This window comes from Hemisphaericaspora subhashii (genome assembly GCF_019202705.1).
Source record: "Hemisphaericaspora subhashii strain CBS 10753 chromosome Unknown scaffold44, whole genome shotgun sequence".
Classification (NCBI taxonomy): Eukaryota; Fungi; Ascomycota; class Pichiomycetes; order Serinales; family Debaryomycetaceae; genus Hemisphaericaspora; species Hemisphaericaspora subhashii.
The window spans coordinates 16008-38966 of NW_026057300.1; the positions used below are offsets into that span (position 1 = coordinate 16008).

The following is a 22959-nucleotide window of genomic DNA, read 5'->3' on the forward strand; positions in this document are numbered from 1 at the left end:
ATCAACTGATACAACATAGAGACAATGGCTTCTGCTTTCATCTTGCCCGAAGTCATATTTTTTAATCAAAGTATGGCCGGATGTCTTTACAATAATTCTTGATTTCCAAGAAAATAGAGTCACATATAAACATGTTGACCCAACACCAAGTAATTATTTATAAAAATATTTCAAATCGTAAATGACACCATTTTGGATTCTCCTAGAAGAAAACCATAACATGGCACTGACCTCATCTTATCGGGTCGTCTTCCCAGTCCAGTGTTATTAATTAGATGTCTGCACAATGATGATTAAGATTTTTATGATGATTAAATTCTGATATAAAACCCAACTGATCTGAATGCAAAAAAATAAATATTTGGTTGCCAATAATATTTCAAGCGTCATACTTTCGTTTATAGTTACTTGAATATCAATCTTATTGATGATACCGCGTTGGTTGTTGGTAATTACCACCAATACTCCTGATCTTAACTTACCTCTATATGAATATTTCTGTATTTAGGAATTCATTTGTAGTGAAACAACTGATGTAATCATAAAATTAAATATGGTTGCAAAAACTTAACTAGAACGAATTACATCTTCTGGTTAACAACATTAATGATCAACATTCAACAGTTTCCTAAGTATACTGAAAAATGCTCCATACTATAATATCAAAGCCACCACTTCTGTCGCTGTCATTTTTGTGTTTCTAGTTCACATATTCTGATATTCATATTTGCTTGTCTACCGCTAGGGGAAGACTAGCAAACTGAGACGACAGAGGGTCCATAGCAAACAACGAATCTTTTGGGAGTATTAGAGATGGAGAAGTCACAAATGGACATCAGAAATGATATATCAAACAGTAGTGGAAGCAAATCACAAGTGATACTTTGACATTCACTATCTCTAAGATCTGAGATTGTGTTTATATCCACTGGTTGCAAAAACTTTTTATATCATTCAAATATTCCTTGATATATTTCAAGACATCACAACTCCAAGACGCACCTTTCAATAGCAGCTTGTATCTTCCCTAGCTGAAATTCTAATTGAAGAAAGTAAGATTTGCGAACAGACCACAAGATTTTATTCATCAAAAATAAGATCAACAAATTCCTACAACAAATTCAAACGTTAAGTGGCTCGAACAGTTTCCCAAATGTTGCATAATAGTCCCAGCTTAAACTTCCACTTTGACAGAGCTCTTGTAAGGATATTAATAGACGTAGGGATAGTTATAAATTCATAACCTAATTTTATGAATTCAGGGCTTCGGAGTCTGGTTGCGAAATACCGGTCATGAAGAATGACTTATAAATAAAGCACCGCTCTCCTGACCAATGCACTGAAGGATAAGAGAGTGCACCCAATTGTTGTCATCATCGTGAAGTATGAAATACAGCCAACGGAACTAACATATTTTTAGATAAGAGGCGATGGTTTGGGATGCAATTACAACAAATTCAGCTTAAATTTGTATAATTAACTGTTTCGTTTGATACCCAAGCAATAATTCGAGGTGATCAGATTATAGTTGGTTTGTAGATGTTTGATTGATCCTTGCTCCATTTATTAAACCTGTTTATTGGCCATATGGTTATCTTTTGTTCTAAGTCTTCGTTTGTAACCAGATGAATTCTATGACAGCAAAGTTGTCCTTTACACTGTTGCCCATTTCTCGTTGTTCAGAATACACTGTTTGAACCCTCACTCTCACAAGGAATATTATCACGATACAAAGCTTTCTTGTTGAGGTAGAGTGTTCTGGAAGGGAATGACTCTATGAAATTAGAGATTTTGAGAACTCATTTGAACAGGCTGGCCCATTCTAGCTCAGATTTGCTTGCTTCAAGTACGACCTCCCAATAGGTAGGCGCACTTCTGAGATCGACTACATCCAGGCAGATGCTATGGAATGTTTATTTTTTATTAATTATATTAAATTTATAAATATTATTTATACGTTAATGAATTTTGTACATACAAGACAAGATACAGCTTTTTTAATTAATCTTAATTGGTTTTTCCAATAAATGACCCATTCTTTCAATTTTTGTACTTAAATAACCTTCAATTTCTTTTGAATGAATTCCATTTTCTGAATTATTCCAACTTAAAGGTACCATTGGAACTCTTTCCAATACTTTAATTTCTTGATGTTTACCTTCAACAGCCACAATTTTATCAGGATTATTAGTCAACAATTTAATTTCTTTCAAACCCAAATCTAATAAAATAGCAGTTGCCAAACTAAAATTTCTTGCATCAGCAGGATGTCTCAACATTAAATTAGCTTGTACTGTATCAGCACCTAAATCTTGTAGATTATATGCTTTTAATTTCTCACCCAATCCAATCCCTCTACCTTCTTGTCTTAAATATACGATACATCCATGTCCATCATTTCCCATTATTCTCCCCGCTTCATCAAATTGTTCACCACAATCACATCGGGCACTCCAGGCAGTTTCTCCAGTATAACATTCACTATGAATACGCACCAACGCAGGATCAATAAATGTCTCATCATCAATAATCAATTCCCCATTCTTCTCATCAAATCTCAACAGTTTGTTCAAAGTCTGGTCATGATCAGCTATTGTTCTACCAGGGGATAATTTCCCAATATATGCCCCTCTTGTCATCCTATCTTGTTGAGATTCACCGGGGCGTTGTTTGAATAAGGTTCGAGACCGAATATCTTCTCCGAATACAATAGCTAAATGTTCTTTATTATCAATATCATTTTCATAAAGATGTAAGAAAATGTCAGGACCTTGAGTGGTGGGGATACGTGCTCGAGCAAGACAATTGACAGTTGGAAGTTTATCGGCAAGTCCTATAGAATTACGTACTTCTTGGGAAACTTTTGGAGGTGGTTGTGGCGAGGTTGTATGTTTGTTCGAACTGGCGGAAGCGAGTGTGGCAATGGTGGGGGTGTTTGTCGTTGATGGCCTTGGGGTTACTAATGGAATTTCGTTGATGTTCGTAATATGATGATCGTGTGTAGAAGACATTGTGGCTTTTTGTAGGGATGGGGAAGTTGGTTGTGGTTGTTGTATATGTGATGTATGTGTATGTCCTTGTGCCATTCTGTATGTATCAAAATGTGATGTATGGTGGTATCTATTAAAGTTAAAGAGAAATGGTGACTGATTAATGGAGTGAAAAAATTGGACAAAAGAAAAAAAATTGCGGAATTTATTTCCTTACCGTTCTTCTTCTGATTGTTGGTCTTGATTGGATTTGTTTGTTGGTATGGGAATGGTTTGTTTCGATGGGTCTTGTCAAAGATTTCTCTCTTCCTTTCTTAAACTTCTCTCAAATTGGGTAGTTGTGAATGGGAATCACTACCTTTATTTCCTTTATCTCTTTTAAAGGGTAATTGAATCTTCTAGAAAATGTCGACTAATAAATCTCCACTCAAAACTGCAAAAATCCACTCGGAAATAACGAAAATTACATTTTTACTGAACCTCGGAAAAACCACCGAAATCTAAACTATTGTAATTATTACGTAATAATTTATTAACCACATCATCTCATTTTGTATCACTTGACACAAAGTGCCATAATGTCATTACTAATCCCAACAAGACAAGACCATTTTGATGCCCATGGACATCTGGATGACGATGTAAAATACATAGAATTACTAACCCAATCTAAACAAACCCATCCCGAACATTATCAATGGGATTTCCAACCAATCAAGGGGTTCTTCAAACAAACTGAACCAGATACCGATGATATGACATTTCGTTATACCCAAGATCATTTCGGCATACTTAAACCTTGGCCCGAAATCATCTCCCATCTCAATCATTTAAACAAAACCGCTGGTTCTAATGAACGATATATTTTATTCTTCCTAGCTAGACATGGTGAAGGTTGGCATAATATCGCCATGAGAAAATATTCCAGACATGAATGGCATCTGAAATGGAGTAGGTTAAACTCCGATGATGAGATCAGTTGGGGTCCAGATGCGGATTTGACAGAATTGGGTATTGAACAAGCTTGGGAGAATCATCGGGCTTGGAAGACACAATTGATGAATGGTGCTCCTTGGCCATCGCGGTTTTATGTTTCTCCATTGACGAGATCGATTAGGACTCATAATATAACTTGGAAAGATACGGATGTGGAGATTTTGGAAGGGGTGAGGGAAACGATTGGATTACATCCTTGTAATCGAAGATCGCAAAGGTCGGTGATTAGAGATAGGTTTCCAAATGTGGTATTCCCATCGGAGTTTCAAGAGGTTGATGAATGGTTTGAAGAATATAGGGAGACAAGGGAATGTTTACATGAACAGACAATTAGAATCAATCGGGTCTTACAAGAATTGTTTGAGAATGATAATGGGGATGAAATTGTGTGTATTACTTCTCATACTGGGACTATTAGATCTTTTCTTAGTGTGATTGGACATCGAAAGTTTGTAATACCTACAGGTGGGATGATACCTGTGGTGGTAAAAGGGACAAAGACTACTTTATAGATTTTTATAGATTTAGATGTCTCATTCAAATATGGATCTATATTCAATCCTGAAATACTTCCAACTTCAATTCCGTCTTTCAACCCTCTTCTTCAGATTCTTAACTCAGACATAAGTGTCAATTTATCTATGAGTCCCCCTGCTGCGGCATTCACAAATTTCGCAACCATTCCACCAACTCATCCTCATTAAAATTCTTAATATCCCGAATCACAAATTTATCATACACCAACTGATTCTTCAAAGCAACAATACACGGCAAAGTCGGCCCCACCACATATTCCATCATCAACTCCCTTCCACCCTCAGTATCACACAAAATATTCACCAAATACACTTCTTCAGCTCCATCGGGATAATTATGTTTATTACTCAAGATATCAAACAAGCTTTGGGTGATTTTGTTATGACGAGGAGTCGCATAGGTGAAATGTAGGAGGAGAGGTTGTTTGACTGAGAGATAGGGGTATATTTCTTGGGATTGGGTGATGTAGGTGTCGATTATCCTGTTTTTGGTTGTGAATTGAGATGCGGGTGGCGGATAGATTAAACGTTGGGATTGAGCGGCGTTGGTCCAGGATTTAAACCAGGCTAGTAATGAGAATGGCCTTGTTTGTTGGTAGTGACGGATGATTGGAGATCCTGTAAGGACTATCAGTTGTCTTGCAAACATTGTCTTATGGTTGATTGCAAAAGAGAAGAGAAGGAATAAGCAGCAATGCTGAGATGCTTTTTTCGTGGGGGAGGGTTCGTGGGGGCAACCCCTGAAAATGAATTAATTTCACAATGGCCCAATTGAAAAGTCTATGAAATAAGGCATATATACAAAGTTCTATTTACAAGCCAATACTATTTTCTACACATATAATATCTATTCTTCATCATCCCAGCCATCTTTCCATCTCTTCTTCCATAAATCACAATTAAATTTCGGCTTTCCTAATTTTATATTCACATCATTATGAGCTTCACAAAACCATTTACCTAATTGATCTTGATTGGCAACTTTTGGTTCATTCTTCTTTATATATTTCTGAAAATCTTCGGCACAAAACCAACAGGGGTATATTCCGGAAAATAAATTTATAAATTGCTTCATATCTTGTTGTTGCTTATTGGAGGGAGTTTCGGGATAGGTGGCAGCTATGGAATGGAGTAATGTCCAGGTGGATCTTCCGAGGACGGCAACATCAGGCGGGTCGTCTTTGGCGTATCCTCCCATTTTAGGTTTGTGTTGTTGAGTTGTGTTGGTGGTGGTCGTTGTTGTTGCGGTTGTAGATGAAGATGGTTCTTCAGCTTTTTTATTGGCGATTGGTGCTTTTCCAGTGGCGAATTGGAAATCAAGTAATGTATTACAAGTTCGACAACTAAAGACGTGAAAATTTCAGTTAGTATTAGAGTTCTTACTTTTTCTGTCATGCCAGGGAGCTGTACTGCTTTAGATTTTCAGTTCTTACATACGGTTTGCCATCTTTGTCGTAGACAATCTTACGACCAGTTAATCCTATTTCTGGTTTTGCATGTGTCTCCGTCCTGTCTCCAGCTTTGCTGGGCTCGACGACAGTTGTCATAGTAGCTGACATGGTGTTGTGGTACTTGAAGATGTCTTGTACTGATTAGTCAGAGTGAGATGATGAAAAATTCCTGAACAGAAAAATGGTTCCGTTTTATACCGGATTATGAAGTTTACTGCGAAATTTTCAGAACATTATGAATATGGTGGCAAAAATACCCATGTCGTTTAAACCAATAATAATTGTTATGTACTGGTCTTGATACGTATTGTTTTAATCTTGTAAGAATTACTGAATATTTATTTATCAATTTACGCTTTTCTATAAATTTATATCTCGATAATTTCTCCCCTTTATCTAACTTCTCCCTTGAAGCTTCTTGACAAGTTCAGCTCTCTTAGCAAGCACTTCATCAACCATTTCCCCAACTTCAGCAGTCTTAATAGCTGCACGTGCAGTATAAAATTGATCCAAATTATACACCAATCCAAATTGTTGTTCATATTCCCAAGCAGTCTGGATCATTTCGAACTTATCAACATCCTTGACGTATCTAGCCTCGACATTTCTCACTTCTTCATAATCTAACCATAATTCCTTCAATTCAGTAGCAAATAAACCATTATACGGCCTGATCAAATCACTCAAAAAATCAATCGTGGCTAATTCACGGCGATGTTTTTCTTCCTTAGTTACACCAGCATATGGAGTAATATCACCAACCAAGGCCTCGGCGATATCATGCACAACGGCGATCTTGACACATTTGTCAGTGTTCACATGAGGGACTAACATGGATATAATCGCCATTCTATACATATGATCAGCAATCGATTCTGTATCGAATGGTGGGACTCCGTGATCGATCCAGCCGGTTCTTTTTTGGGTTTTTAATAAGCGGACGATTTGGAGGAATGCAAGGACGTAGTTTACGGGATTTCCATCTGGGATGAGTAATGATTTGATATGTTGTGGAATGGCATCAGTTGGTTGCCAGATGTTTTCAGTGGTGTCGGTGACGGTAATTGGGTTCATTCTTTGGGTGGTGGACGTCGAGAAATGGGCTATATTTGACGATAATTTGGCAAAGGGCTGTCTAATAGATCTTGTTATTTGGACAACTGGTAGTTTAGGAAAGAATGGCTTGGGAAAGGAGAGTTTCATAGACAGAGGGGTGAATGTCTACCACTTTTTAAGTTGCAATAATTTAAATGTAAACAAAGAAAAAGATTGAAAATCTTAAAACGTCAAATTTATAAACAAATTCTTGGTAAGGAATGTCGCATCTGTAAAATTAATTTCACGACATTATAAATTAACGACATTTCAAATTTTCGACCTGGATGTCAGAAATGAGAGACAGTTGCAATTGGTATCACAGAGTCACTGATGTCTCAGCGCTGAAGAAGCTGATTCTTGGATCTGTAAATAGGTCGACCCCATTGCACTACAAGAATTACATACTGGAGAATTCAAAATAGAAAGTGTTCAAACTAGAAACCCGTTAAAAGTCATGTATTAAATTTATATGATGTAATTGTCAAATATGATGAAGGTGGATGATTATATGATTACTTTTCAAAAAGCGAAATCCTTTTATTTCTTTAAATATACAAATAATTAGAATTTAAAAATTAATTTAAGCAACTAATTCAACAACACCACCAACAGCTCTGATCTTTTCTTCGGCTAATTTAGAAACAAATCTAGCCTTGACAATGACTGGAACTTGTGGTAATCTACCCTTACCTAAAACCTTACCGTAACCGTGAGCTAAAGTGTCAATAACTGGAGCAGCGGAGGCAGAAGCGGATTTTAAGTATTCATCCTTCTTGGATTCATCAACAAGAGACCATAATTTGTCCAAGTTGATTTCTGGCTTCCAGAAGTGAGCGTTTTGCTTGTGGAAGTATCTCATACCGACCTTACCGAAGTAACCTGGATGGTATTTATCCAAGTTGGTTCTGTGGTGGTGTTGACCACCAGCCATACCTCTACCACCAGGGGATTTTCTGTGCTTACCGACTCTACCCTTACCGGCTAAAAAAGATGTTAGTATTTACATGCTCATTTGAATGATTTGGGGAATGCTTTACAGGAACTAGTTTTGTTTCTTTCATTTCGATTGAAGATGTCTGTCGTAGGAGTTCATTGTACTCTGGGGCTCTTCCAGATTTTATCAAATATCTTGACTTGTTGATATTGATGAAATATACTGCTCGATGTGCATTTGCGATCTTATTCCACTCTGATAATGTCGCATATTCATTCACATATTTGTAGTTGTTAAAGATTATAGTAGTAGACTGAAAAATTTTGTATCCTCTGTTCAAAATGATGCCCTTCTTGTTTGTTCCATTTCCACAATTAAAATACATAAGTTCCTGAAGTCCTGTTGATTCCCCTTGTTGTGTATCTTATAGTTCACATACCAGAAACGTGTCCTCTGTGCTTTCTGGTCTTAGTTAATCTAGTAGGCATTGTTACTGTTCTATAGCTAATCAAAGGAAGAGTGAGAAATTTCTGAAAAAGATTTTTTAATTCTTTTGTTAGTGACAAAAATTGGTTGTGTATGAAAAAAATCCCAAATTAGACTATATGCAGGACTTTTTTCTATGTAATAAATGACACTATATAAATTTATTAAGGGAAGACTTTTAAATTGTTAGTTAGAGAGGCACACTATACAAAAAAAAATCACAACAGAAAAAAAATTTGGAAATTCAGGTTTAGGGATGTTGCCCTAATGAATGTCCGATTACACGTGACTAACTCCCCATACTTCTTCATAAGATTGTTTCCCCTTTGTTTCTGGAATATGAGTCTTTATAAACCAAAAACTAACAACACACATACATGTAAATACAAAATAGATTGATCCTCCAAATTGATGCATTAATGGTGGGAATGAATAGCCTACAATAAAAGTAGCTAACCAATTCATACTTGTACCCCAACTTTGAGCACTTGCTTTTGCAACTGGTTGAGTCACTTCACCAACTAATAAAAATGGAATTGGTCCAAGACCGATTGCAAAGAATGTAATGTAGGTGAAAGTACCAACGATTGATAAGACTGAGTTTGTAGTCATTATACCCATTGCCATTAATGTAGTCAGGATTCCCAAGAATGTCACGGATGTTAATAATAATGGTTTCCGACCTACTCTATCAACAATAGTAGCCGATGCGAAGGTAACAACTACATTCACTAATGAGATGAGACAATTGATCATGATTGAATAATTGGGGAAAATATTAACCAAGACTGAAACCCCATAGAATATAATTGAATTAATCCCATCAAATTGTTGTAATATTAATATTCCTGTGGCAACTGTTCTTGAATTCTTGAATTCTGGGGAGGTGATGTATTCTCTAACTGTAATTGAACTTCTTTGGAATGGGTCCGTTGCTGTACTGTTCTCTAATAATGAATCACTCTCGGGACTTGGAGAGGTTGATTGATTAGCGGTAACATTGCTGTTGGTACTGCTAGCGACATGTTTCCAACTATTAACTTCATCGGTTGCAAGTGAATAACTCCCGCCTCTAATTCTATGTAATACTGTAAATGCTTCCGTGTTTGCTCCGTGATTGGCTAACCATACAGGCGATTCATGAACATAAAACAAGAGTGCAATGAAATTGATGACACCCAAAATTGCGGCCATAAATAATAAAAGTCTCCATTGATTATCATTTGACCAACTCAAAGCAAGCAATTGGGTTAACAAGATACCACAGTTAATACTGACTTGATTCATGGACCCTAATAATCCTTTACAATTCACAGGAGAAACTTCATTAATATACAATGAAGTAATGACAATAGCTGAACCAGCAGCCAAACCCACAACAAACCTTCCAACTAATAATTGACCTAATCCATTACTAAATCCATTAATGGTCGAACCAATAACATATAATACACAATGCAATAAACTAGTTTTCTTTCTTCCAATCTTATCAGCTATAGTTCCAACATAAAACGAACCAATTAATCCCCCTATACTGAAAATAGAAGTTGCTAATCCGATCTGAGTAGGTGACATAGGAATACATTTGACAAACCCATGACGACCAAACCAAGAATCATTAAATGGAGTACTTCCTGGAACTGATAGTTTACATGATAACACCAATTCCGGGGAATTCAATTCTGACATATGATATCCAAATTGTAAGGAACCAAGACATATTATTGCTACTGAAGTAATTAATTCAGCTGTTAATCCTTGAAATGCTGATGGCGTTTGATATGACAGCGTCGGCATCTTTTGATTACTTAGGAATTGTGAGTGGTGTCGTTAGAAGGAAAGATTGAAGATGGCAATGTGTCCCCAGATCTATTTTTATTTTTTGTGTGTGTTGTTCGGGTTATTTTAAGGGGTGGTTGCGATTTGCTTATCAGTTGCGAAAATTTAAAGTTTTTGCTGACTACAGAATTGCAAAAAAGCCCAGGGCAAGTAGAGCAGAGCTAAAGTTACCACGGGTTAACAATAACCATTTGGGACAATAATACATTATACGCTACATACATAAGCGTAGTTTACTAATCATACAAAACTTCAAAATAATAAAACAAAATTCTATAAAATAGGTAAGAAATTACCTACAATCATCATTGGAATACCAAACACGTCTCTCTTTAATGTCCACATACATCCAGTTCGTATCTTAATATCCTTCTTCGGAGTTAACAATGTACATTCAGTCATAGTTGCCCCTAAAAAGTCTCCAAATGCAATACGTGAAAATACTTGGAAATATTCCAATACTGATTTATCATCCAATAATTCAACAATAAATCGTCTTTGATTTCCTCCTACCAATTCCTCCTTGGTCCATCCTGTTAATATGCAAAATTCATTACCAACATATGCAATCTCCCCTGTTCTTCTCCATACTATTGTTGGAGTCCCACTAATTCTAATGAATGTATCATATGTTAACAACGTCCGTTGAAAACATTGCTCCATGAAGATCAAATCACCTTCTTTTAAGGAATTCGTACATGCAATAAATGAAGGTCTATATACCGCCATAGATTCTGCCATCTTGACTAACATATGTTTCGGGAACCTTTTTCTTAAATATGCAATCAATGAATGATATCCTGGAGTATATGAAAATGGTTTTTTAACTTTTTCATAAATCTCTTCCGGTTCTTTAAATAATACATCATCGGCTTTTTGTTCCTTTGCAAGTTTATTATAATGATTATCTTCAGGCATGATTCCTATTGAAAATGATAATGACAGTTTTGAATTTCTTTCAAAATAAACTGCAGGATCATTAATTTTCATATTTTGAATCGCGGTAATGACATCGGGGAAAATCGCAATATGATCTGCTTCTGTCCGACCTATGAAATATTGATTGATTGATTCGTCACATTTAGGATATCTCAGATCATCATATATATTACTATTACTAGAAGGTCTATTCAGTTTCTGATGATGATGATGGGATGTATGAGGATGATGTTCATTTGGATTCAAAGGTGATGGAACTCCATTATGACTTGGAGAGTCACCCAGCATTTTATGTAAGGATAAATCAGTTGGTGAACCTATTTTTGTTGAACCACCATTTGAACTTGCGCCAGGATTTGGCATGTTGTGGGGTGATATTACCGGGGAAAAATTGTTGCTTGAATTAGGGGTACCTTCATTTGACGTAGTATGGTGGCCAAAACTATCTTGTAAAATATTAGATAGGGTTGCATACTCCAAATCTGCTGCTGTCGACAAGAAGTTCGTTCTTCTTGGCTTTCCGGGGGCGGGGATCTGGTCAAATTGCTGTTGGGGTTGAGTTCGTTGTTGGTACGGTTGCTGTTGGTGGTGATGCTGCTGTTGCTGTTGCTGTTGTGGTGGCAGCTGCAGCTGTTGATGAGTGAACTGAGGTAGGCTATTTCCAAATATACTTGGTTGCTGTGACGGATGTTGGAGTGGCCTTGGTGGGAAACCTTGAGTGGTGGAAGGTCCGGAAGTTGGAAAAGGTGTAATTTCTTGAGGTTGCTGTATCAAATTAGGCACAGTAGCACTATGTTGGAACATCGTGGCTTGATATGTTCTATGATTTGAAACTGGTATTGGGTGTATTTCCGAAGTTGTATGTTCAAGGCGAGTTGGAGCTAAAGAGGAGTTGGGTACATCAGCAAGATATTTCTTTCTTTTCCTAGGTGCATCTTCACAAGTCTTGTCTAATCCTCTTTGAACACATCTCTTACATGGACGGCCAGCGTCACAAGTCATATGGGCTTTATGACAATGATTGCATGCTCTGTTTGTCTTTTTCCTTTTCTAATATGGGTGTTAGTAAATCATAGCCTCGACGACTTTCAAAATAGTCGCAATAATTTACATACTGGTTTGGTAGAATCTTTCGAGTTATCCTCGAGTGCATCTAGACCATTCATATTGAAATATTCATTTATTTATATAAGAGAGACGCAGTGAGTAAGTAGTTATTGCCGTTTTAGTAGTGTGATGACACTTAAATCATCAAAACCAGAAGAGAAGAAAAAAAGGGCCCGTCTAAGTTCAGCAAAAAAATCCCGCTTTCAATTTCTCAACGGTATTCTTTTTTCCGGATCTTTTTCTTTCTTCACTGCCAAGTCCGTGGTTCTCTGAACTGTAGTTACAACTGTCTCTAAACCCCTAGTTTTCTTCGGAAGCTAACCCCCCAGGTTGTGATGTTTAAGGGATTTATATGCTCTTCTTTAGAGAGTATTGGAGTTTATAGGTTTTTACCACCAATGATGTCGGTTCTCCATGGCAACAATTGTCTTATCGTTCCCTCTTCTTTAATGGCTCGATATTAGAAGAAACTACTGTTCATCTTCTAGTAGATAAAGTCGGTTAAAACTACCTCTGAACTTGAAAGAATTTTATGTTATTTGACTGTTTGATATCTTTGTCAATTATTTGTTGATTTTCTTCGAGAAATGGCAGCAACTATTAAGTTTTAGAAAAATCATACTAAAATAAAACAAGACAATGAAATATGAAAAGGCGTAATATTTCTTCAAATCAAGAACACTTGATGGTAAGTTCCTCAACACTTATTATACGTAACAGTAACATGTTCTACCTTGAATATGCAAACAAACTGGATTTTGAAATTTCCAGAAACTCACGTGACACAATTTCCTATTTAGGACACACCAATTTTTTTTTCGATCCTTTCAGTGTAAATTTTTCATCTTCAACATATTTGACTGCCTGACTCATCGATCTAGTCTTCAAAAAGCATCTACAATGTCTGACTTTATTACTCAATTCCAAAAAGTTCTGTTATCAGAAGCTTCTCAAGTTGATGAATCAAAATTCCCAACTTTAACTAAGGAACAAAAAGCTCTTGCATCTCAATTCGAAACCTTATCCACTAGACTCGATGAAGTTGACACTTTAGCTCAATTAAATGAATTTCTTAAAAACAAAACATTTGTTGCTGGTGCCGTCCCATCTAAAGCCGATTTAACCGTTTTTGAAAAAGTTTTAGTCTTAGCTGCCAAATGGACTTCCGTTAATGATATTGCCAAACATAGACATATTCTTAGATGGGTTGATTTAATTCAAAACACTTTAGTTGAAGTTCCTGAAGCTCAACAAATTAAGGTTGACTACAATGTTGAACTTCCAAGAGAAATCAAGGAAAAGAAGAAGCCAGCTGCTGCTGCTGCCGCCGCTGCCACTGAAGCTAAAGCCGAAGCCCCTGTTGAAGACAAGGCTGCTCAAGGTGGAGCCAGAAAGGAATTAACCGAAGAAGAAAAGAAAGCCAGAGTCGAAGCTCAGAAGGCAAAGAAAGCAGCCAAGGCTAAGGCCAATGCCGAAAAGAACAAACAAACTCAAGCTGCTGCCAATGTTCCACCAACTCCAGCCATGATTGATTTCAGAGTTGGGTTTATTCAAAAGGCCGAAAAGCATCCAAATGCCGATTCATTATATATGTCAACCATTGATATGGGAGATGAAGAAGGTCCAAGAATTGTTTGTTCTGGATTGGTTAAATATTTCCCACTTGAAGAAATGCAACAAAGATGGGTTGTTGTCGTTGCTAATTTGAAACCAGTTACTATGAGAGGGGTTAAATCTTGTGCTATGGTATTATGTGCATCTGATGAAAATAAAGTTGAATTTGTTAATCCACCAGCTGGTTCTAAACCAGGTGATAAGATTTTCTTTGAAGGTTATAATGGTACTCCTGAAAAACAATTAAATCCAAAGAAGAAGATTTGGGAAGCTTGTCAACCTAAATTCTCAACTAATGAAAACTTTGAAGTTACTTATACTGAAGAAGGTCAAGAACCAAAGAGATTGGTTAATGAAAAGGGTGAATTATGTAAGAATACTTCACTTGTTAATGCTGAAGTTAAGTAAACATGTTGTATTAATTAATTAGTTAAATACTAGCGCATCTTAATAAATACATTTATAAGAATTTGGGCATATTTATAATTAACCGCTCGTGTAGTTTCACATTGCCGTTGTTCGGTATCCCTTGCCGGGGCTTTAGCTTTCTTCTCTATACTAAAAAAAATCCAATCCCTGGAATATGACTTGAGTGAAAAAATATCCCCTTGTTCTAGAAACCAATTAGTAATTCACCACAACTCAATTACACACATACAAACGCACATACTGCCCCAATGCAAGTAAAGAATAAGATCAAACTAAAGGATAAGAATGTGGCAATTACATTAGTCCCAGAAGATTCCGAAGATTTATGGTATTTGTACAATTTATTAAAAGTTGGAGATACAGTTCAAGTATTAACTCAACGAAATGTTAAGAAAGGGAATCCAGCACAAATACAAAAGGGGAAAGCCAAAATGGAGAAAGTGTTATTAAGATTGAAATTATTGGTTGAAGATATTGATTATATTGCCAGTGATCAAGCTATGAGAGTCAATGGTAAATCTTTAGAACAACAAGAATATGTTCCTTTGAATAGTTATCATACTGCTGAAGTTGAATTGAATAAGGAGATTACAATCTTGAAAGATAATTGGGATGAATATGATATGTCCTTGTTGGATGATTTATGTTCAATTGAAAAGAAAGCAGATATAGGTGCGGTGATTTTTCAAGAAGGTGTAGCTCATATTTGTTATGTAACTGATACAATGACTGTATTACAAGCTAAGGTTGAAAAGTCAATCCCTCGTAAGAATACTGAATTTGGGACTAAAGATCTTGATAAAGCCATGAATTCATTTTTTAATATGATTATTCAAACAATGGCAAGACATTTTGATATGGATAGATTAAAAGCTGTGATTCTAGCATCACCTGGATTCCTTGCTAAAACCTTATATGACAGACTTATACAAGAATGTCTTAATTTACAGAATTCAGGAAAAGAAAATAAAGTATTCGCCAGTATATTGGAACACAAGAATAAATTCTTAATAGCCCATTCTTCTACTGGATATTTACAAGGATTAGAAGAAGTGTTGGATGATCCTGCAGCAAGAAAGAAATTAGCAGATACTAAATTCCTTGAAGAATCAGAAGCATTACTGCGTTTCCAAAGAGCATTAAACAATGATGATGGACGTGCATGGTATGGTCTTGAAGAAGTCTCGAAAGCTTTAAACATGGACGCTGTAAGATATTTGATGGTTTCTGATGAACTTTTCAGAAGTGATGATATTGAAACCAGAAGACATTATATTGACTTAACTGAACAAGCCAAGAGGAATGGTGCCCAGGTGTATATATTTTCTAGTTTACATGAGTCGGGAGTGCAATTGAATCAATTGACTGGTATTGCGGCTCTTTTGAAGTATCCAATACCTGATCTTGATGATTCAGATGAAGAAGACGAGTAAAAAATTATGTTTATAATTTAATATGCAAATATGCAAATTTATCTATGTACAAAGTGTCCCTCCATATCTATGCTTCTAACTGACTTACAGGCTCAGTACTTACTGGCTGAATACCTAATCTTTGTAAATACCAAACTCTCCCCCCTCTTGAATATATCAAAGAATCTTGAAGCAACCCAAGAACCAATCCCAAAGCTGTCCCCTTCATGATCATTTTCCTAGACTGCACTATACTCAACTGATTATATCCAACATAGAAAGTAGACACAAGCATAGCAGCCACAGTAGTATTCAAGAAATCTATCGTATTATTCCTACTCCTATCAAATAAATATTCCAATCCAAAAAATCCAGTTATAACCCCAGAATATTTTAAACTTTGTTTAATAGCAACTTTTGTAGATTCAACAAGCATGACATAATTCTTCTTCTTATGATAAAAATACCATCCTCCAACAGTTTTGGGAAGTCGATGACCATTTTCGACCAAATATCGAACTGATGAGGTTTTGAGTCCTTCAAAGAAACCTTTCATCATACCCGTCACCCCAGCCGTAGTGGCTATTGCTTCTAGTCTTGCACGGGGAACCATATGAAATCTTTCATTCTTGTAGACGTCTATCTCTGGGGTTTTATATGTTGTGAGTTCTATTTCGTCAGCCATTGCGTTTTGTAGAGATGATGGGGGATGCATCGGTAGTACGAGGTTCGGCTGAATTAATTTTTTTTCCAGTACCACCGATTCGCCTGCCCAGAGTCGCAGTTGGATAGATCAACACCCTTAGCTGCACTAATTAATACGACGTTGTTTTGCTATCCCTCGACGTTGTCAGTTGCTTTAAGAGAAATTGAAAGAGTAGTTCACATATCTCTGAACTATGCTTTAAAAGAGCAAGTCCTTGAACCATAATCATTTCTGTAGAATTTTCATAGTAAATATGGTTTTATATTGTGTTTGATTCCAATTATATTCTTAAAACGTATAATTAATATTTCACTATTGGTATCCTGCTGTTATAAAGGGTATATATATCTATTGATCTAAAATGGATTTAACAAATTCAACATAATCTACATTTCCTTCTGGAGTAACATTAACTCCCTTTAATAATTCATCAACTTCAGAATCACTCAATTTTTCACCAATAGAAGTTAAAATATATCTTAATTCACCAACACCAATATAACCAGTTTGATCTTTATCAAATACTTGGAATCCTTTAATATAATCTTCTGGTAAACCTAAAGGTTTAAAACCATCAGGTCTATTAATTATATCTTGATAAGTATCAAAATCAAATTCATTACCTTTAAGTTGTTTTTGTAATTCAGCAATTTCAGCTAATGTTGGATTTTGTCCAACTGATCTTAATAAATCACCTAAATGTTCAGCTGGGATTTTACCAGTTCCTTTCTTATCAAAAAGAGCAAATGCATCTCTGTAAGTCTTTGTATTTTGTGACTAAAAGTGAGGGTGGTTAGTAAATCGTATAGCTCAATACAGGGAGAGCGGCTGTTCCCCTTTGATGACTACATACCATCGTGTTCAAATATTAATTAGTTTCAGTAAAAAGGCAAATGATTGATTGGTGATTTTTACGCTTTAAGGAAACGTCAAATAGGAAAATGTAAACAAAAAAATCTTTTTTTTGATCTGATAAGTTACCCGGATTTATATCCACACTGCCACTAGTGGTGCTAAATGTAGTTTACGTAGAATACTTGGTACTCAAATCTAAACTACGAGAAACATTATTATTAAGCTCTCAGTATTAAGAAGAGTGATAAGCCTGTACTTGGATTATTTAGGTATTAAATGTGTTCGAATAGCATTCTAGAGTCTTTCTCTGTGCAGCCCAAGTCCTCAAGTCAGTCACCCCAGTAGAGCCATACTAAGAGAAAAGACACCCGTAAACATAATTTACTAGATGTAGAGAGAGAAGCTGATCAAGTGTTTACAGTCAGACTAGAACTGTGGTAATAGTAGTAATACGCGCTTTGTCCGATCTCCACCCTTCATTACCTCTCTCACTCTCCCTCTCACTTTCTCGGGTTCTTTCTCTCTAATAAGAACAATGCCAAAAAAAAAACGCGTCTTGCAAAATTTGATCTTCAAAAATTTCCTCAATCAAAAAACGTTGCAAAAAAACTTATCAATCTAAGTATCATTCTTCTTTTGAATTAATCATCAAGAAATGAAGACAGAGGAGCCATCTAACAAAAGAAGGAAGATATACAAAGCTGACTTCAAGCCTGGTTTTATCAGGTCAGTGAAAGTCACCAACTTCACAACTTACTCATCGGCTGAGTTTAATCTTTCCCCAACTTTGAATATGATTATTGGTCCTAATGGGAGTGGTAAATCCACATTAGTTGCATCTATTTGTATTGGTTTGGGTGGTAAAGTTGATTTGATTAAGCGTAAGAATATGAAATCCATGATCAAGACTGGTACAGATAGAGCTACTGTTGAAATCACGTTAGAAAATTTTGACAATAAACCTCCAATTACTATACGACGGGAATTTACTGCCAGAGAGTCTAGTTGGCTGATTAATGGCAGAAGATCAACTGAAACTGCAGTCAAAGAACTTCGTAAAAAGTTTAATATTCAATTAGATAATCTTTGTCATTTTTTACCTCAAGAAAGAGTTGCTGAATTTGCTGGTTTATCTCCTGAGAAATTATTAATCGAAACTGAAAGAACATTAGGTGATGGTCATTTGTTAGAGATGCACGAAGAATTGAAAGATAGAGATGCTACAAGTCAGGAATTAGATAGAAAGATTAAAGATCTTTCGTCAAGACTTGAGCAATTACACAAACAAAGAGCTGAACTTGAAGTGGAAGCTAAGAAATACGAGGAATATGAAAGTAAATCCAAAGAAATCGGAAATTATAAATTATTAATTCCTTATGCACAACTTGCTGACCACGAACACGAATTGAAGGATATCAAACAAAAATCTAGAGACGCTAAAATTGCTATTAAGGAGTTTTCCAGCAGAAGGGACGGCTTGGATTCAGAAGTTGAAAAAGCAGACAGTGAGCTTACAAGAGTCAATTCTAAATTAGCTAAGGAAGATGCCGCTTTTACCAAATATAAAAAGAAGATAGAAGAATGTAAGAAGAATAAGGAAAAGATATTGGAAGCCATTAAAGAGGCTCACATTGAAATATCCACTTTACTGACCAGAGCCGAGAAAAAGAAAGAAGAATTATTAAAAATAAGAGCCGATCTTGAGAAATACGAGGCTCGTAAAGAAAGCTATGGCGAGGTCGACGAGGATATTATTACCGATTTAAGTAAGCGTGCCAAGGAAAAACGTCAAGAACAAAATGAATTAGAAAATCAAATTAGAGAAGCCAGTGGTCCTAGAAAGACTATTGAATATGATATAAATATGTTGAGAAAAAAATTTGCAGCCGAATCACAAAAATTAGAAACTAAAGATAAATTAGAGATCTTTGCTTCCCTGGGATACAGAAACAAAATCAGAGATGAAATGTTTGATATTGTAAAAAGATTACGTAAACAACCAGATTTGAATGGTCGTTTCTTCGAAGCTCCCATACTTTCTTGTGAAGTCACCGATCCACGACTTGCTCCTGCAGTTGAAAAAGCCATTGATAACATGACTTTATTTTCCATTACTTGTGTGTCACAAAGTGATTTAGAAAAATTGAAGACCTTCACTAAGAATCACGGGAAGAATGTCCCATTAAGACGTACTGATACGACACATAGACCAGCAAGTTTATTACCGGTCAGTCGTATTAAAGAATTAGGATTTGATGGATATCTTGCTGATTTTATCCAAGGACCAACAGCAGTATTGGGGATGCTTTATGATGTTTCCAAATTGCATAATGTACCAGTTAGTAGGGCCCCATTAACAACCGAGCAGATAAATAGATTGACCCAAGCAGGAAATGCTTTTCCCTTTGCTAAATTTATTTCTGGAGAAACGTTGTACAATATTCAAAGGTCAAGATATGGATCCAGAAAATCCTTTTATATCACCGAAGTCATTGGTAGGGCCAATTACTTCAGTACTCAAGGGATGTCAGAAGAAGCAAAAGCCGCAATTAAACGAGAACTCAAATCAACAGAAGATAAGATCAAAGACAAAAAGGCCGAGCTTGAAAAGATTTTGGAAGCTCATAGTGAGTTAATGGCGAAATTATCGGATTTAAAAGCCGAGTACAATGATATTAAACATGAAGGAGAAAAATTGATGCAACGGAAACAACATATTGCTAAAGTTTCAGGTGCTATTGAAGGTCTTCAAAAAGAAGAGAAACGTCTCGAAAGACAAGCTACTAGAGATTACAGTGACAAAATCAAAAAGTATGAAGGTCGTATTGCCGAATACTATAGTGAACTTGGTCGTGTCACTGTTGAACTTACTACAGTAATCCATGAACAAGCCAAACAAGGTCTGATTGTTAAACTTATCACCTTTGAACAATTGCATTTCAGAAATAGAAAAGAGATTGCTCAGCGTTTGGTTAGCGAAGCCCAATCTAGGATGCAAGAATTAAGGACCCAATATGAAAGATATAAAGCCGAATATGACAGATTGAAGAACAGTGAAACCGTAGCTAAAATCAGAGAACAGAGTGAATCATACACTGATGAAATGCGTGAAATCTTAACTGAAATTGCTCGTGAATATATCAATAATGGTAATTTCACCGAAGAAAATATTCGTGAAAAGATTAAGCATTTGGAAGATGAAATATCCATTATGACCACTGCTGATCATAGTTCTATTGATACTTTGAAACAAAAATTAAGAGATATTGAAGCTGCCGAATATGACCTTCCAAGGCTCGAAAATGAAAAAGAAAGAATCGATAACGTGATTGAAACAATACAAAGTAAATGGGAACCTGAGTTAACCAACTTAGTCAATAGAATATCCTTAGCCTTCAACAAGAGGTTCTCGAAAGTTGCGAGTGATGGGCAAGTCCAGCTAGCCAAACTGGACCGATTCAAAGATTGGAAATTAGAAATCTTGGTTAAATTCAGACAAGAATCAGAATTGAAAGTCTTGGACAATCAATCTCAATCAGGTGGTGAAAGAGCTGTGTCTACAATCTTTTTCGTCATGTCCCTTCAAGGTTTAACTGATGCTCCATTTAGAATTGTCGATGAGATTAATCAAGGTATGGACCCCAAGAATGAAAAAATGGCTCACAGATATCTTGTGCATACCGCTTGTCAAAATTCTCAATCCCAATATTTCTTGGTTACTCCCAAGTTATTGACTGGGTTATATTATCATCCTGATATGGTTGTGCATTGTATTTTTACTGGACCATTGATTGAAGGGAATGAAAAGAAGCATGATGATGATTTTGGATTTTTAGATTTTGTTGATAGAGCAGCTGCTGGACTTGCAGTCTAGATAAGAAGTATAGATTAATATGTACAAGGTATATAATTATTGTATTTACGATTTGTTTTCTATGTGGATGATAGCATTTTGAATTCGTTTCTTAATCTCTTGTAAACCTAAAAGATCCATATATTGTGGGATTGATAATCCTGATGTACGTCCAGATATGGCATATCTCAAACTTAAAAACACATCCTTTTTCGATATTTGCTTGTTTGAATCAGCAACAATCTTGTTTATACATGAGTTGACGTCAGAAAGATCACCTTTCAAGATTTGTTCAAGAATCGCCTGGGTATGTTCATTTGGTGGGATTGCGCCGGTCAAATCAACATCTTGGAAAAGATACATGTAATGGTTCTCAAAATCATTCATTGTGGTGAGATTTGGAGTAACATATTTTAAGGCTTTTTTGAAATAGTCTTTATTACAATTGGTCAATTTTGAAAACTTGGGATAATATTCATCAACGAGTTGTTCAAATTCAATAGGGTCATTTAATTTATTAAATAAATGATGTTTATTGAAACAATACAATTTCGAATCACTTACTTTAGCATTCCCTTTAGTCAAATGATCAATTGAAAACTTTTCAACAATTTCTTCAAGCTTCATGACTTCACTTACACTCTCCCCTGGGGTTTCACGAACTGGTGCCCAACCGAACAATGCAACAAAATTGATCAAAGCCTCAGGTAAGACTCCTTTATCTTTCAATGTAAAAATATTCAAATCTCCCAGCCTCTTCAGTAATTTCTTATCTTTCAATGAAGTCAATAATGGAATATGGACATATGCAGGTGGTGTCCAGCCAAATGCCTTGTATAAGGCGTAATGTTTAGGAGTAGAAGGTAACCATTCTTCACCCCTTACGACATGGGTTATCTTCATTAAATGGTCGTCTACGACATTGGCAAAATGATATGTCGGCATTCCATCCGTTTTCACAATCACGAAATCATCATATCTTCGATCCTGATAATTGTATTGCGGTTGGAATTGGACTGTTCCATGAAGAAGATCAACTATTGGGTCATACTCTTCTGGTGATTTGAATCTAATAACATAGGAAGGACCGTCTTCTTCGGTATGTAAACATTTTCTATCATATGTTACATTTGTTGGTGGTTTTAATAATTTGGCAGATTCAGTAAGGTGATTCAATCTTTCTTTTGAACAATAGCATTTATAAGCCAATCCTTTTTCTAATAACATATCAGCATATTTCTTATATATCTCTTTTCTTTCAGATTGTCTGTATGGACCATATTCTCCCCCTTCAATTGGTCCTTCATCGATTTTCAATCCACACCATTTCAAAGTATTATAAATATTAGTTTCCGCCCCTTCTACTAATCTTGTTCTGTCAGTGTCTTCAATACGCAATATGAATGATCCTTTGGTATTTTTGGCAAGGAGGTAGTTGTATAATGCTGTTCGTAAGGAACCTAGATGTAAGAAACCTGTTGGTGATGGAGCAAATCTTGCTCGAACTGGCGTTGTTGGATGTACTTGTGTGATTGCCGAAGTAGTTGCTACCGCCTCAGGGTTAGATACTTTTGGCTTACTCTTTATAAATGAAAGCTTGGCATAGCTTCTAGTGAAGCTTAGAAGCGAGTGTATTTTCATATGTTGCTCTGTTTGGATGTAAGTAGTCGTCTAGATTAGTTTCTTGGAATGTGAATAATTTTTTTTTTGTTTG

The 22959-nt window shown here is 35.9% G+C and overlaps 12 protein-coding genes across 12 annotated transcripts; 4 read left to right on the forward strand and 8 right to left on the reverse strand. All coding sequences in view use genetic code 12, as the record gives it.

Moving 5' to 3' along the window:
* Positions 1–1997: 1997 nt before the first annotated feature.
* Positions 1998–3011, reverse strand: RIB1 (GTP cyclohydrolase II; the record flags this gene model as incomplete). Its single annotated transcript, XM_049406797.1, has 1 exon — positions 1998–3011. One exon carries the CDS (start codon positions 3009–3011, stop codon positions 1998–2000), a length of 1014 nt encoding a protein of 337 aa, XP_049263676.1.
* A 557-nt stretch (positions 3012–3568) lies between these two features.
* J8A68_002992 (phosphoglycerate mutase family protein) lies at positions 3569–4498 on the forward strand (the record flags this gene model as incomplete). The annotated part of the gene is made up of 1 exon (XM_049406798.1): positions 3569–4498. One exon carries the CDS (start codon positions 3569–3571, stop codon positions 4496–4498), a length of 930 nt encoding a protein of 309 aa, XP_049263677.1.
* Positions 4499–4649: 151 nt separating this feature from the next.
* Positions 4650–5171, reverse strand: J8A68_002993 (uncharacterized protein; the record flags this gene model as incomplete). Its single annotated transcript, XM_049406799.1, has 1 exon — positions 4650–5171. One exon carries the CDS (start codon positions 5169–5171, stop codon positions 4650–4652), a length of 522 nt encoding a protein of 173 aa, XP_049263678.1.
* A 198-nt stretch (positions 5172–5369) lies between these two features.
* Positions 5370–6081, reverse strand: ERV1 (flavin-linked sulfhydryl oxidase; the record flags this gene model as incomplete). Its single annotated transcript, XM_049406800.1, has 2 exons — positions 5370–5865; positions 5960–6081. 2 exons carry the CDS (start codon positions 6079–6081, stop codon positions 5370–5372), a joined length of 618 nt encoding a protein of 205 aa, XP_049263679.1.
* A 288-nt stretch (positions 6082–6369) lies between these two features.
* On the reverse strand, positions 6370–7047 carry J8A68_002995 (5'-deoxynucleotidase; the record flags this gene model as incomplete). The annotated part of the gene is made up of 1 exon (XM_049406804.1): positions 6370–7047. One exon carries the CDS (start codon positions 7045–7047, stop codon positions 6370–6372), a length of 678 nt encoding a protein of 225 aa, XP_049263680.1.
* A 604-nt stretch (positions 7048–7651) lies between these two features.
* J8A68_002996 (ERT1) lies at positions 7652–12435 on the reverse strand (the record flags this gene model as incomplete). The annotated part of the gene is made up of 4 exons (XM_049406805.1): positions 7652–8052; positions 8959–10239; positions 10678–12319; positions 12385–12435. The coding sequence occupies 4 exons, from the start codon at positions 12433–12435 to the stop codon at positions 7652–7654; spliced, it is 3375 nt and encodes a 1124-aa protein (XP_049263681.1).
* Positions 12436–13276: 841 nt separating this feature from the next.
* On the forward strand, positions 13277–14398 carry ARC1 (Arc1p; the record flags this gene model as incomplete). The annotated part of the gene is made up of 1 exon (XM_049406806.1): positions 13277–14398. The coding sequence occupies one exon, from the start codon at positions 13277–13279 to the stop codon at positions 14396–14398; it is 1122 nt and encodes a 373-aa protein (XP_049263682.1).
* A 269-nt stretch (positions 14399–14667) lies between these two features.
* Positions 14668–15852, forward strand: J8A68_002998 (ribosome dissociation factor; the record flags this gene model as incomplete). Its single annotated transcript, XM_049406807.1, has 1 exon — positions 14668–15852. One exon carries the CDS (start codon positions 14668–14670, stop codon positions 15850–15852), a length of 1185 nt encoding a protein of 394 aa, XP_049263683.1.
* A 67-nt stretch (positions 15853–15919) lies between these two features.
* Positions 15920–16516, reverse strand: J8A68_002999 (uncharacterized protein; the record flags this gene model as incomplete). Its single annotated transcript, XM_049406808.1, has 1 exon — positions 15920–16516. One exon carries the CDS (start codon positions 16514–16516, stop codon positions 15920–15922), a length of 597 nt encoding a protein of 198 aa, XP_049263684.1.
* A 369-nt stretch (positions 16517–16885) lies between these two features.
* Positions 16886–17393, reverse strand: MLC1 (Mlc1p; the record flags this gene model as incomplete). Its single annotated transcript, XM_049406809.1, has 2 exons — positions 16886–17314; positions 17391–17393. The coding sequence occupies 2 exons, from the start codon at positions 17391–17393 to the stop codon at positions 16886–16888; spliced, it is 432 nt and encodes a 143-aa protein (XP_049263685.1).
* Positions 17394–18047: 654 nt separating this feature from the next.
* Positions 18048–21266, forward strand: SMC5 (DNA repair ATPase; the record flags this gene model as incomplete). Its single annotated transcript, XM_049406810.1, has 1 exon — positions 18048–21266. The coding sequence occupies one exon, from the start codon at positions 18048–18050 to the stop codon at positions 21264–21266; it is 3219 nt and encodes a 1072-aa protein (XP_049263686.1).
* Positions 21267–21311: 45 nt separating this feature from the next.
* J8A68_003002 (glutamate--tRNA ligase) lies at positions 21312–22886 on the reverse strand (the record flags this gene model as incomplete). Its single annotated transcript, XM_049406811.1, has 1 exon — positions 21312–22886. The coding sequence occupies one exon, from the start codon at positions 22884–22886 to the stop codon at positions 21312–21314; it is 1575 nt and encodes a 524-aa protein (XP_049263687.1).
* Between the last annotated feature and the right edge of the window lie 73 nt (positions 22887–22959).